Genomic DNA, 15,368 nt, shown 5'->3' with positions numbered 1-15,368 from the left:
CACTGTATGACATCCCTTATATGTGAAATCTTAAATGATACAAATGAACTTACAAAACTGAAAGAGAATCACAGAGAATGAACTTACAGTTGCCAAGGAGAACAGATAGTCAGGGAGTTTGGGATGGACATGTACCCACTGCTATATTTAAAATGGATAACCAGCAAGGACCTACGGTATAACACAAGAAACCCTACTCAATGTTATGTGGCAGCCTGGATGGGAGGGGAATTTAGGGAAGAATATTTGCATGTATGTATGACTGAGTCCCTTTGCTGTCCGCCTGAAACTATCACAACTTTGTTCATCAGCTATATATGTTAGTCACTCAGTCATGCCCAATTCTTTGCGACCCCATGGACTATAGCCCACCAGGTTCTTCTGTCCATAGAATTATCCAGGAAAGAATACTGAAGTGGGTTGTCATTCCCTTCTCCAGGGGATCTTCCCAACCCAGGGATCGAACCCAGGTCTCCCACATTGCAAGCAGATTCTTTACCATCTGAGCCACCAGGGAAGCTAATATCTCTGATTAGGTATCAGCTAATTAGCTATCAGTTCAGTTCACTTCAGTCACTCAGTCATGTCCGACTCTTTGCGACCCCATGAATCGCAGCACGCCAGGCTTCCCTATCCATCACCAACTCCCTGGGCCTGTTCAAACTCATGTCCATCGAGTCAGTGATGACATCCAACCACCTCATCCTCTGTCACCCCTTTCTCTTCCTGCCTTCAGTCTTTCCAAGCATCAGGGTCTTTTCCAGTGAGTCAGTTCTTCACATCAGGTGGCCAAAGTATTGAAGTTTCAGCTTCAGCATCAGTCCTCCCAAGGAATATTCAGGACTGATCTCCTTTAGGATGGACTGGCTGGATCTCCTTGCAGTCCAAGGGACTCTCAAGAGTCTTCCCCAACACCACAGTTCAAAAGCATCAATTCTTCTGTGCTCAGCTTTCTTTATAGTCCAGCTCTCACATCCATACATGACCATTGGAAAAACCATAGTCTTGACTAGACAGACCTTTGTTGACAAAGTAATGTCTCTGCTTTTTATTGTGCTGTCTAGGTTGGTTATAGCTTTCCTTCCAAGGAGTAAGCATCTTTTAATTTCATGGCTGAAGTCACCATCTGCAGTGATTTTGAAGCCCCCCAAAATAAAGTCAGCCACTGTTTCCACTGTTTCCCCATCTATTTTGCATGAAGTGATGGGACCGGATGCCATGATCTTAGTTTTCTGAATGTTGAGTTTTAAGCCAACTGTTTCACTCTCCTCTTTCACTTTCATCAAGAGACGCTTTAGTTCTTCTTGACTTTCTGCCATAAGGGTGGTGTCATCTGCATATCTCAGCACTGGGCCAAATTCAGAGCTCAGTACTACAGGGACCTCATAGGTGCCAAAACCCAGCAGGCCACATTTTTTGTGTGTGTGGTTTCTTAAACACTGTATTTTGAAATAATTCTACATTTACCCAAAAAGTTGTGAAAAATAGTACTGAGAGTTTCTTAACTTTCACACTACTTCCCTGAATGTTACCATCTTCCCTAACTGTGGTATATTTATCAAAACTGAGATTTCACATCTGTACATTACTATTGACTGAACTTCAGATTTTTCTGTGATAGTTTCTTGGTCTTCTCCTTGTCTTTATGATCTTGACATTTTCAAAGAGTGATGATCAGTACTTATTCTAGGCTAGTCTGATACTGTCTCATGAATGGATGGAGATTCTGGGGAGGAAGGCCACGGAAGCTGTGTATGCATCTCATCACCAACAGGGAGCCCTCCATCTCAACATGACTTACCAGTGGCAATGTCAACTTTGATCCCTTGATTAAGCTCCTGTCTGCCGGATCCCTCCACTTTAAAGCTACTATTTTTTTCCCCTTTTGGTCGTGAGACAGTAGGACCAGCTCACACTCAAGGAGAGAGAAATTAGCCTCCACTTTCTGGAAGGAGGGATATCAAAGAACTTGTGGTCTCATTACATTTGGGGAGAGAGAACTGCTAATACAGGAGATGCAAGAGACATGGGTTTGATTCCTGGGTCAGGAAGATCCCCTAGAGAAGGAAATAGCAATCTGCTCCAGTATTCTTGCCTGGAAAACTCCATGGATAGAGGAGCCTGGCCAGCTATAGTCCATGGGTTCGCAAAAAGTCGAACATGACTGAGCATGCTCACAAGGATATGCGTTGGGCTTCCCTGATGGCTCAGTGGGTAAAGAATCCACCTGCGATGCAGGAGACACAAGAGACTCGGATTCAATCCCTGGGTCAGGAAGATCCCCTGGAGAAGGAAATGGCAACCCACTCCAATATTCTTGCCCAAAAAATCCTGTGGATGGAGGAGACTGGTGGTCTACAGTCCAAAGGGTCACAAGGAGTTGAACACACCTAAGTACACACACAAGGGTGTGCAAATATTCCATTTCTCCTTGGTTTCACCCACCAACTCTAGAACTCCACAGTGAATCTTGCCTTCAGCAACTGTCACCATGATGTGCCAGTGGTGAGTTTCCACTTCCTTCCAGCAGGCTATTCTAGGACACCTTTCCCTGGCACATGCCACATTCACAGTTCTGCTTAATCACCTTCATGCTTTAGGGCTCAGTTCCAGCATTCCCAGCCCTGGCTGCCCAATCAGAGCTCCTGGAGAATTTTAAACATGTACTGACTGCCAGGCTTTTGTCATCGAAACATTCGATTCAGTTCGTGTGGCCTGAGTGCAGGCCTTGGTACTTTTTAAAGGTCCCAGTTCATATGCACTAGAGTCTGTGCTGAGGCTCACTCTGGTACTCTTGCCTGGAAAATCCCATGGACAGAGAAGCCTGGTGGGCTGCAGTTCACGGGATCGCTAGGAATCGGACATGATTGAGCGACTTCACTTTCACTTTTCACTTTCATGCATTGGAGAAGGAAATGGCAACGCACTCCAGTGTTCTTACCTGGAGAATCCCAGGGACAGGGGAGCCGGGTGGGCTGCCGTCTATGGGGTCGCACAGAGTTGGACACGACTGAAGCGATTTAGCAGCAGCAGCAGCTATGCTGAGGACCACTAGTCTAGCCTACTGCTCTTGCCCCTTCTCTGGGAAGCTACCCCACTGTCGTTGACAGAACTGGTTACTCCCATATTTGTGTTCCCAAAGACCTCAATTTCCTCTGGTACCCACCGGTGCCTCTGTGGGTCTTCAAAGTCAAAAATTGGGTCTTACCCAGTGTTTCTCAAGAGCCCAAAGCAGAGTCCAGCACAGAGTGGGTTATTGGTGAGCATCTGTTGATGGAGAGAATGATTCAATCACAATGGAAGCAAAAGCAGGAACTATCTGCAAGATGTGGCAAGTTCCTGCCCACCTTCAACTGGGTTAGAAACCCAGGAACACCAGGGCATGTGTCGGTCATAATCATTTTTTTCTGCTATTACTCTAGTCCTCAGCTTTCTAGGAAAAACAAAAGCCCCATGGCCAAGAAGTCACTGGCAGATATATTGCAGCCATCTGTGCATTCACTGTGTTCTTCAGAAGAGACTTGTTCACATTTTGTCTTGGAATTGTCAGTGAACCAAAGCATCAAGGCTTTACTTCTAATAAGAGGAGATTACCTTGAACTGGCCTCCTTTGGTCCATTTGCCTTGGAAGTCACAAAGATGGCAAAGACCATGCCTGTAAACACTTAAGAGTAGAATGTCGTGACTTGTGTTCCAAACTAGGTTTATTTACAAAAACAGATGATGGGCCAACTATGGCTTTGAAGCTTTACTTTTTCCACCTCTGGGCTGGAAGAAAAGGGAATCATCAATGAAATAATTGCAGGGTTCAGTATAAAAGTAGTGCTTCAAAGGAGACCCTTGTGACTCTGGAACGCCAAATAGTAGCGCCTGAGAGTCAAGGAAGGTGCTCATGGCAAGTGTCATTTTAGGCAAGAGCTGAGGGTGAGGAGTCATTAGTGAAGTGAAGGGAAGGAGAAAATCATCTGAGCTGAGAGAATAGCTGATGCAAAAGCCCTGTGGCCAGAAACCATGGCTCTTTTCAGACATTGAAATAAGACCTGGGCTGCAAACTAGGAAGGCCAGAGAGGCAAGTGGATGCAGAGAGCTGGAGAACCACAGGTAAGGATGTGGTCCTGTCACCAAAACTGTGGGAAACTGTTGCTCTTTTGATTCTAAGGCAGGGGTCCCCAGCCTCCAGGATCTAATGCCTAGTGATGGTCTGAAATGGAGCTGATACAATAATAATAGAAATAAGTGCAAGTGAAAGTTGCTCAGTGGTGTCTGACTCTTTGTGACCCCATGGACTGTAGCCTGCCGAATGCCTTCTGTCCATGGAATTCTTCAGGCAAGAACACTGGAATGGGTAGCCATTCCCTATTCCAGGGATCGAACCCAGGTCTCCTGCATTGCGGGCAGATTCTTTACTGTCTGAGCTACCAGGGAAGCCCAGTGAAAAAGGATGATTCAAGTACATTACATTTACTGTGCAGTAGAAATAAGTGAAAAAGTGTTAGTCGCTCAGTCGGGTCCGACTCTGTGCGACCCCATGGACTGCAGCCCATCAGGCTCCTCTGTCCATAGGATTCTCCAGGCAAGAATACTGGAGTGGGTTGCCATTTCCTTCTCCAGGGGATCTTCCTGATGCAGGGATTGAACCCCGGTCTCCCACATTTCAGGCAGATTCTTTGCCATCTGAGCCACCAGGAGAGTGCACAATAAGTGTAATGCCCCTGAGTTGTCCTGAAACTATTCCACCCCCTACCCCCAGTGTGTGGAAAAATTGTCTTCCACAAAACCGGTGCCTGGAGCCAAAAAGATTGGGTACCGCTGTTCTAAGGGGTGATGTGATTGAATTCTCTTTGGAAAGTTCTCACTCCGGCTTCTGGCGGTCGGTCGGGGCATCCCACTGAGAGCAGCCAGGCAAGAGACGAGGGTGGTCCAGAGCACTTTGTTGCAGCCACAGCCCCGCCCCTGGAGCCCAGGGCTGACATGCAGCTCAGCCCTCTTTCCTGACCACTTCCTTGTTTTATGTTTGCTATTCTAACAAATCTTCTTCTCTCTCCGCCTCCAAATGAGGACTCACATTGCTGGATGCATTTTACAGTCCCAGCTCCATCCCATTCAATTTTTCTCACCTTCCTTCTTTCCCTCCCCAGCCCGATCCCCCACTAACTTCGTAAAACTTGCAAGTTAAATTTTTCAAAGACTGGTTCTGACAAAGCAGAGGGAATTAGATTTGGCGAAACCCTTCATAAAAAATTGAAGACACGTTATATTAACATACATTGATTTATTCATAGTGTTTCATTACAAGTAAGTGAGGATCCTGTAATACCAGGAAAGGTGAGGAGAGCAGGCGAGCACGGTATATTATATTGACAGCTCGGTGGAAATTGAGTCGCTTTTGGATTGAATTTGGAGCACAGAAAAGGAATTGGCTAGTAAATAAGGCATGAGTTTCACCACCCAGCGTCTGTATATCAATGTAGTTGCCACCAGCCCAGGCAGGGGATGGGGGCGGAATTTCAAAAGGATGCTCCAGCACCCCGGGGTTCATAGCCACAGGCAGAACTGTTGGAACATCTGCCTCCTCCTTCCACCAGGAAAAACTGGATTCCAGCTGCACACAGCTCTCCAATCAACACAGGATTTTTTCTCCTTTCTCCCAAGCCTTCTCCCACCCCAGGTCTTTGCCCAGTTAGTTTGCTCTGCCTAGAACCTAGAATGCTCCTTCCTCTGCTCTGACTCTTTATCATCCCTGGGTATTATTGATAGTTCAGTTTTCCCCTTAAGATACCGCCCAGAGCACTTTGTCTTAGTTTGACGTTTCTCAGGAGCAGAGCCTGAGACAAGGATTTGAGCATGAACAGATTATTGAAAACTTTGGGAAACACTAAAAATTGGGGCAGGAAATGGAAGGTAGCCAAGGATGGGTGTGTTTTCCAGCCAGCTACCTATGGAGACACATGGAGTGACATCCCTCAGGGAAATCCCCAGGGATGCAGCAACAGTATCACAAAAGAGGAGCCGGAAATGTATGGTTCAACTTCCATCAATCCAGTCCCTGGGAGTGTGAATTACCTGGCTTGCTTCTGAGAAGGGCTGAAGTGGGTGCAGTTATCAGAGCGAATGCTGTGACCAGCCCCCCCCCACCCCAGGAACTGAGGGGTGGGTGCCCTGCCAGCTCTGCTTGCAAAGTGCCCGAATCCTTCAGTTCTGTGCATGGCTCTGCCTGGACTCACTGCGCTCCAGACAAAGTCTGGCCTCTCTCCTCAACGTGTGACATCAGTTGCTACACTGCTTCTGCTTCATAGCAGAGAGAGAGGTTTCCTCTTTCTTCAGAATGATTGGTACCCTAACCAGAAAAAGCCAGTTACTAATTTCTTTTAACTATCTATTTATTTGGCTGCACCGAGTCTTAGTTGCAACACGTGGGATCTTTAGTAGCAGCATGTGAACACTTAGTTGGGATATATGGGATCTAGGTCCCTGACCAGGGTTTGAACCTGGGCCCTTTGCATTGGAGCATGGAGTGTTAAGCACTGGAGCACCAGAGAAGTCCCAGCTGCTTCTTTTTAAAGCAAAGTTGGTATATTCCGTTTTCTGCCTGGGTTTTGCCTTCCTGACAAGCATGATACATTCCTGACGGAAGACAGTGGTGCAAGGCGGCTGTGTAGTTAACTTACCCCATTCTGGAACAGAGGACCCTGAGGACAGGGCCTGACCGGTGTGCATTGCATTCATTTGCTAGGGCCTGGCCACACGGGGTGCACGACCTAGAATATGGGAGTGTGCGTGGACTAGTTGTCAAGGGAACGAGTGAATAAACAGAATGAACGTATTCTTTGGTTACTTCAATGCGTCTTCAGGCCACTAAGGGTAGTTTGGAGTAAAGAATACAGGTTTCAGAGTCCAACAAACCTGGGTTTATCTTTGGTCAGAGATAGGACACGGGATAACCATGGCAAGGCCTGATCTATTGCCACACGTGATAGCCTTGTGAATCTCACACACATGATGTTGAGCAAAAGAAGCAGACACTGAAAAGTACAGCCTGTACAATTCCACTTATATGAAGTTCAAAGCCAGGCAGAGCTGGTCTTTGCTGTTAGAAGGCAGGGTAGAGGGTATTCTTGCAGGGGAGGGGGAAGTCGGAAAGGAGGAGTGAGGGGAGAATCTCAGGTCTGGTAAGATGTCTCTTGATTAGATGCTGGTCACATGGTCCTGTCCAGTTAGTAAAACTTCATCCAGCTGTCTAGTTTTCTGAATATAAATTATACTCCAGTAAAACACTTTTAATAGAACAAACTAGATAAACCTGGGGTTCTCTGGTGACCCAGATGGTAAAGAATCTGCCTGTAATGCAGGAGACCTGGGTCTGATCCCTGAGTCAGGAGGATCCCCTGGAGGAGGGCATGGCAACCCACTCCAGGGTTCTTGACTGGAGAATCCCATGGACAGAGGAACCTGGTGGGCTTCAGTCCATTAGGTCACAAAGAGTCGGATATGACTGAGCAACTAAGCGTGCGCGCGTGCACACACACACACACACACACACACACACAGATAAAGCAAGTAAACCAAAAATCCTAAGTTTGCTGCTTTAACAGCTGTGAAATTTAGAAATAAGATGCTTAGAGTGTGATCCCTGGGGGCTGGTAAGGCAATACCAACTGTTTTATTACTTTCACAGCAGGATAATATCATGCAGAAGTTGAGAGGGGGCACCCGGAAACTCTTTAGGGCATTGACATTGCATGTGTGGTCAATGGATGTGTCTCCTTGCATGTGCAATAGAACTCACATGATGTCATGTGTGATGTGGTCTTTGAATCATTGTGGGTCTGCAGTGGATGGGGAAACAGAACTGGGTCTTCATCATAGATATTTCAAAAAGCAGCGATTTAATACAGATTGTTTCCATTGGAGCCTCAATTTCTCCATCATTAAAATGAGAATGGATATCTTGATACCCCCAACGTTTTCCGGGAAGACAAATGAGATAATGCATGAGACACCAGGCAGCACCTTGTGGAGTAGGGGATGCTTCGTTCGTCTTTAACTAGCCTTCCAGATAATTCTTATCAGGACACTATACATGGACACTGCTCTACAGCCACATGGGCTTTCCCAGTGGCTCAGCTGGTAAAGAATCTGCCTGCAATGCGGGAGACCTGGGTTTGATTCCCAGGTTGGGAGGATCCCCTGGAGAAAGGAAAAGCAACCCACTCCAGTAATCTGGCCTGGAGAATCCCATGGACTCCATAGTCCATGGGGTTGAAAAAAGTCAGACGTGACTGAGTGACTTAAACCACAGCCACATTGTCCAAAGTGGTGGCCCCAAGTCACACAGAGGCACCACACTTTTGAAATGTGGCTAGTTCAAGTGGAGATGTGCACGGGGTAAAATACACACTTGATTTCTAAGACCTAATATGAATAATAAAGTACAACGTACTTCATTAAATTTTCATGTTGATTGCAGGTTTAAATAATAATATTTTACATCTACTGGGTTTAACCAAATAGATTATGAAAATTAATTTTACTTTACGGTCTTCTTTTTTTGTTCTGTAATGAGTGTGACCATTAGAAAATTAGGAGTTATGTATGTGGATTAAATTCTATTTCTACTAGACAGCAATGCTCCAGAGCATGGACAGTGAAGTATTTGGAGGCTGGAATCATCTGTAAGGTGGATGGTAATGGCTAAACTCGTTGACCACTCTCGCCTGCCTTCTGCTTCCCTCCCCTGACGCTCCTCCAGGTGAGCTCCACTCAGCTTCCTGGGCGAGGCACTGATTGGTTTGTTTGCTGGCTTCTTGCACAGATCAACTACAAGGCCGTGGGCTCATTGGACCCAAGTGCTGACCTCTCCAGCCAGAGGGGCAAAGTGTTCAAGCTTCGGAATGAAACCCACCACCTCTTTGTTGGTCTGTACCCTGGAACCACCTACTCCTTCACCATCAAGGCCAGCACTGCAAAGGGCTTTGGCCCGCCCGTCACCACCAGGATCGCCACCAAAATTTCAGGTATTTGTCCTAGAGAGGGAAAAGGAAGAAAGGTGATGGTGTTGGTTTTTATCCACTCCTAATATACCTGGGAGTGGAAAAGGGCGGAGCCGACCATCACCATGTGATCTTGGAGCAACAAGGACAGTGCAGTCCCTCGTCTGTCACTACCATCATCTCATGAAGAAAACCTAATCCAGGAGCTTCCTAAAATATAGAACATATATCAGTTACACTAGACCAGAGGGAATGCTGAGTGATTTACTAAATAGTTTACCTAGCACACAGTTGCATCAAATAGTACATTTTCCCCATAGGATTTCATTTGTAAAAACGTGATTCATTTTCAAGAGTATTCCTTTTGGCAGTGCAGGGCACAGCGCAGGTTCTCATGTAACCTCCAGTGAATGAGTGAGTGAAAAAATAAGTGAATGACCAGAGCCAGAGCAGCCCAAGATGCCACCTGCCATCAGCTGTAAGGCCCCCTCCCCCACCAGACAGTTTCAGAGCAGAATTATCTCAGATCTGTGTTTACAGTTTACATTATTTCAGCATGCCCATGCAATTCTGGTCTGCATCATACATATTTTGCATAGATACAGACCCATGGTAGTTTGTGTAGCTTAATGTTTCTGCATAGCCTTAAACCATGAGCATCTTCCATGTTGCTACACTGCTTTCATTACGATGTTCTGTCAAGTGGATGGGCGTAATTTAATTAAACATTCCCCTGTGGTTGGATATATTTGGCGCCTCCATGTTTTTAATAAAATAATGCTTCAATGAACATGTTACAGAATAAAGTTTGATTTCTTGGCTTGGATTATGAATTTAGGATTAAATTCCAGAAATTGAAATACTGAATTAAAAGGGATGTAAGTTTAATAGCTTTTAGTACAAATGGCTAAATTACCTTCTCAGGGGATTAGGTTTAGTGATGCTGCTATCAGAAGAGAGGGTCTCATGAAGGAAAAAATAAAGATCAGAGTAAAGTTCATCACTGCTGTATTTGCATTTTATTTCTTTTTTTATTTTAGTTTTTTAAATTGTATTTGCATTTTAAATGTGTTTAAGGTTGACTCTACATTCACACCTTTAAGTACTTATATTTCCTGCATTTATCTGTCTATATGGTATGGAACTTTTTGATCCATGAAGGCTACCAGCCACATGATTGTTCCCCTCTCCAGACTCTTCTGTATCTTGAAGGAACCTGCAGGAAGGTTGAAAGTCAGGGTCTTCTTTGCTGAAAGCCTGGGATGCCATGTGACTCATCCAGTCCTTCCCCAAAGATCTCCCTCCTAGGCAACCTGGGTGTCCTGTGGAAGGTGATGGTGGTGGGGGGTGGGGACCTGTGCTAAGCTCCCTTCTCTCTGTTCTCTGTCCAGCTCCGTCGATGCCTGAATATGACACAGACACCCCACTGAATGAAACAGACACGACCATCACGGTGATGCTGAAACCCGCTCAGTCCCGGGGAGCCCCTGTCAGGTAAGGAGGGGTCTGAACCTGATGATTGCCATCTTCTTTCTCTTCACCATGCGCACCTCCAGCTGAATCATGCCACTGGCAACGCCTGTGGGCACGACTGCCCGGGAGCAAGGCTTGCTGGAGGAGAAGGGTCAGCAGCTTCAAGCCCGGTTCAGAGGGCCACGGAGCCAGGAGCCCTCTCTCCCCTCCGTGGGGCACTGGGACTGGCTTAGTGGGAAGGTGTGGATGGGGATCTGAAGAGGGCTGGGAGAGAACTTTCTGGAACAAGCCTATGATAAATTTACTTAGTCAGGCTGGAGGCCCCAGAAACACAGTATCCTGGCAAGATCACCTTTACATGCCCATCTGCCATTAACAGACATGTAGACAGATGCACCAAATGATCAAAACGACCTGCTCAGAAATTTCAAAGGGGACACGACCTCAGTGCTAGTCCCATTTATAGCCTTGGTGTTCCCCAGAGGACTTGAAGTCAGTCATACTACAGGTGTGTTTATGAGAGGCTGGAGTCCCGAGTGTATCTACAGTCCAGGCAGTGAAGGCATCTCTGTAGCCAAGCTGACCCCAAGCAAGTCCATGGGCTTCCAGCTGTCAGGAAGGTGGGCACCTCTTTTAAATAAGCTATGCTTTGTATGGTGGTGGCCAGAAAGTTCATCTGGGTTTTCCATAAGATGTTACTGGCTTTTGCTCAGAGCTCAAGGGACTACAGACCCTTGAAGCCAAGCAGAGTGTTCAGTGGAACAGCTTTCAAATTGGCTCAGTTCAGCTCAACAAGCATGCGTGGAGTATTTTATATGCCAGGAATGGAGCAGAGTACAGGGGATGAAAGCAATTCATTGATTCCTTCATTCGATGAACATTTCTTGAGCTTTCACTTGGTGCCAGGCGCTGTTTAAGTGCTTGGAACATGCTTGTGAACTGCCTGCAAATGATTTATGTTCTAAAGAAAGTTGGACTCTAGTTGGGGAGACAGAAACATGAAAACTAAGTTTCAGTACAGCTCATGCTTGTGGAGATGCACATAGGAGCTCAGAGGGCAGAAGTCCCAAAGGAGGTGACAGTGAGATGTATCTTTGTTGTTGTTCAATCACTAAGTCATGTCACATTCTTTGTGACCCCATGGACTGCCAGGCCTTCCTTTCCTTCACTCTCTCCTGGAGTTTGCACAAACTCATGTCCATTGAGTCAGTGATGCCACCCAACCATCACATCCTCTGTTGTCCCCTTCTCCTCCTGCCCTCAATCTTTCCCGGCATCAGGGTCTTTTCCAATGAGTCAGCTCTTTGTGTCAGGTGGCCAAAGGATTAGAACCTAAAGGATATATCTTAAATGTTGTATGAGATTTCAGGGCAGTAAGAAGGTCCAGCATGAGTGAAGGCATGGAGTCAAGAGGGAGCCTGATGTCATGGGGAGCTACCAGGAGCAGTTATATTTGCTGCAGCATAAAGGTCGAGGCCTAAAGGAGATCAGTCCTGGGTGTTTATTGGAAGGACTGATGCTGAAGCTGAAACTCCAATACTTTGGCCACCACATGCAAGGAGTTGACTCTTTGGAAAAGACCCTGATGCTGGGAGGGACTGGGGGCAGGAGAAGAAGGGGACGACAGAGGATGAGATGGCTGGATGGCATCACTGACTCGATAGACATGAGTTTGAGTAAACTCCAGGAGTTGCTGATGGACAGGGAGGCTTGGCGTGCTGCAGTTCATGGGGTTGCAAAGAGTCGGACACGACTGAGCGAATGAACTGAACTGAGAGAATGAACTGAACTGAGAGGGGGCGCTGGAAAGCCACTGAATAGCCACATGTAGAGTCTCTTTTATGACCCTGGAGGGAGATCAGCCAAGAAGGAGGCTATTGAGAGGTCTAGTTACCTGTTTTCCACTCTGGTCCTACTCCAGAAATTATGGACAGTGGAGCAAATAGAATCAGTTGCCAGCAATTTGAATTTTCTGCCTGTTGTGTAGACTTTGAACAGTGTCTATCCTAAGTCGGTTGGGTCTTCAGGCCATCAAACAGGTATGTGTAGCATTTGTGAGTGTATAACTTTTGCCTTATATTCCCCACGTGAGTTGTTCCAGGACTGTTCTACCTGTGATGAACCAAAGCGGATGGTGGCTTTTTAGCATCAGATAAGGATTACCGTACTGTTACTGTAGATTACCAGACTGCTATATTTCTTCCTGTTATTCTCAAGCAATGTTGTCATTATCTTCCCTCTGTGCACTAAGATTGGACTTCCCTGGTGGCTCAGATGGTAACAAATCCACCTGCAATGCAGAAGACCCAGGTTCAATTCCTGGGTCAGGAAGATCTCTTGGAGAAGGAAATGGCAACCCACTGCAGTGTTCTTACCTGGAGAATTCCATAGACAGAGGAGCCTGGTGGGCTTCAGTCCATGGGGTTGCAAAGAGTGGGACATGGCTGAGGGACTAACACTTTGACTTTCATGCACTGAGATAGTACCATCCTGGTTCACCCAAAAAATGTACCATTAGGCCCCACATGTGCTAAGTCACTTCAGTCGTGTCCAACTCTTTGCACCCCTATGGACCATAGCCTGCCAGGCTCCTCTGTCCATGGGATTCTCCGGGCAAGCATACTAGAGTAGGTTCTAGTATCTTTGCGATCTCCGGGGGATCTTTGTGACCCAGGGATCGAACCCACATGTCTTAGGTCTCCTACTTTGCAGGCAGATTCTTTACCATTGAGCTACTGGGGAAGCCCTTGAGATCCCACATTTTCCAGTTGAAAGAGCTGGCCAGCTTCCATTTGATGAGCACACACTGGCTGTGTGCCTGTCACTCTGCATAAACTGTCTGCCTCCTCACAGCACTGCAGTTGTAGCTTCCCCATTTTGCAGATATGGAAACTGAGATACACGGAAACTAAGTGCGTTGACCCAACCAATGGAACACTTAAGTGGTGCAGGCAGACTTTAAACCCAATTCAGCCACCCCAAAGCCAGCACTCACTTCAGTCTAGCCATACCACCTCCCTAGGAGAAAAGTCATACATGATCTATTTTGGTGACATTTCCATTGGAAAAAAATTAAAATAAATGTCACAGCTCAGAGGGCAATGCTTGGTGTCTGGAAAAGTCTGACTGCTTTTGTTCTTAAGCTCTAGATCACTGAGGGTGGCTCAACACTCATTTTCTGGAATTATTTTCAGACTCTTGCTTGGGCATTTGCCAAGAAGGGAAGAGACTAATCAGTGCCAGCTAGCAAGGCTTTCGGGACAACCGTGGTGACAGCAGAAGCAATATCACATAGAAGTCAGCTACCTTAATCCTGTGTCACCTTGAACTCTGGGCACTAGAATGCCCCTGTGGGAGGCGGTCGAGCATTAAATCATTTAACATATTTTTAGAGCAGGAACTGAGCTAAGGCCTGAAGATATAGCAGGAAACAAGACAGACATACACCTGTCCTCTAGAATCTTTGTTGCTGTTCAGTCACTAAGTCGTGTGTGACTCTTTGCGACCCCATGGACTGCAGCACACCAGGCTTCCCTGTCCTTCACCATCTCCTGGAGTTTGCTCAAACTCATGTCCATTGAGTCAGTGATGCCATCCAACCATCTCATCCTCTGTCATTCCCTTCTCCTCCCACGTTCACTTTCTCCCAGCATCAGGGTCTTTTCCACTGAGTCAGTTCTTCTCATCAGGTGGTCAAAGTATTGGAGCTTGAGCTTCAGCATCAGTCCTTCCAATGAATATTCAGGACTGATTTTCTTTAGGATTGACTGGTTTGATCTCCTTGATATCCAAGGGACTCTGAAGAGTCTCCTGTCGAACCGCAATTCAAAGCCTCAATTCTTTGGTGCTCAGCCTTCTTTACAGTCCAACTCTCATATCCATACACGTCTACTGGAAAAACCATAGCATTGAGTAGGTGGACCTTTGTCGGCAAAGTGATATCTCAACTTTTTAATACACTGTCTAAGTTTGTCATAGCTTGAGTCTTATCATCCATTGAATATGCTTGTGAATGGGGCAGGGAGGGGGCATTAAGGAAGAGAGGAAACAGAATAATGAAACCAGCAAAGCAAGATAATATGAAGCCAGTAGAGACAGTGACTGTATTGGTTGAGAGAAGGGGCAGGCAGGCTGGAGAGATGAGCACAACCCAGGCAAGTGGACCAGCATGGAGTCCTGCAGGCTAGGAGAAGCAGGAGCCTTGAGAAAACAGCCAAGGCAGTCTGTGACCCCTGGACGCAAAGAGCTCTCTAGATGCATTGGGTCAAGGATGCTCAGAATCATGTTTTATATTAATAGCTAATAGTGCCTGTAATTCCATCATAGCATCTGATTGTCACCTAGCCAGTGAGTAAGCTGTGTGGGAAATGCCATCTCCATTTCAGAGGAGAAGCTAAAAACTAAGATATTAAGTGGCTGGCCCAAGGTCATGGACCTAGCTTCCTGCCTCTGAGTTCATTGCTCCACCAGGAAATTCTGAGTTCCCCCTAACTGGGATGTCAGGTAATGACAGGGTGACCTTCTGGTGGGGTTGCTGTGGAGTGAACTTCCACCAGCTAGGGAGTGAGGGGTGGACAAGACAGTTCTGGTTGTGTGGGCCCAACCTGTGGCTGATGAAGCCCAGCGTGACCGAGTGGAGAGCCTTCCTGTTCTCCAGCAGACTCGTACCTGAGCCTCAGCCTCCAGGCCACCCCCAGGTAGGCTCTTCTTCCTCCTTCTGCCTGTGATGCTGCGATCCTGGCTGAGCCAAACTCAGCCCCTGGTGAACTGCCTGCTGCCCTGTGCGTGAAGCCACACAACCCTGACTCTGTCTGGTAGGACTGAGCGTGGCAGGGTGATGGTGTGGATCAGGAGAGGAAGGATTGCCACTGGGGGCCCCCGCACCCTCATCCCTCCAGCCCAACC

The 15,368-nt window shown here is 46.8% G+C and overlaps 1 protein-coding gene across 12 annotated transcripts in view; it reads left to right on the top strand.

Annotated features, from left to right (window-relative positions):
• The window catches only part of PTPRT (protein tyrosine phosphatase receptor type T), a 1,113,287-nt gene that overhangs the window by 826,660 nt on the left and 271,259 nt on the right, over positions 1 to 15,368 (top strand). For all 12 annotated transcript variants that reach the window (XM_043479842.1, XM_043479836.1, XM_043479841.1 and 9 more), the window contains exons 10-11: positions 8,813 to 9,014; positions 10,382 to 10,484. In XM_043479842.1, coding sequence (XP_043335777.1) covers positions 8,813 to 9,014; positions 10,382 to 10,484 — 305 coding nt within the window. The remainder of the gene's footprint in view (positions 1 to 8,812; positions 9,015 to 10,381; positions 10,485 to 15,368) is intronic.

The sequence above is a fragment of the Cervus canadensis genome, chromosome 10, assembly GCF_019320065.1.
Source record: "Cervus canadensis isolate Bull #8, Minnesota chromosome 10, ASM1932006v1, whole genome shotgun sequence".
NCBI lineage: Eukaryota > Metazoa > Chordata > Mammalia > Artiodactyla > Cervidae > Cervus > Cervus canadensis.
Note: the sequence above shows the minus strand (reverse complement) of the source record. Positions and strands in the feature narration are given on the sequence as shown.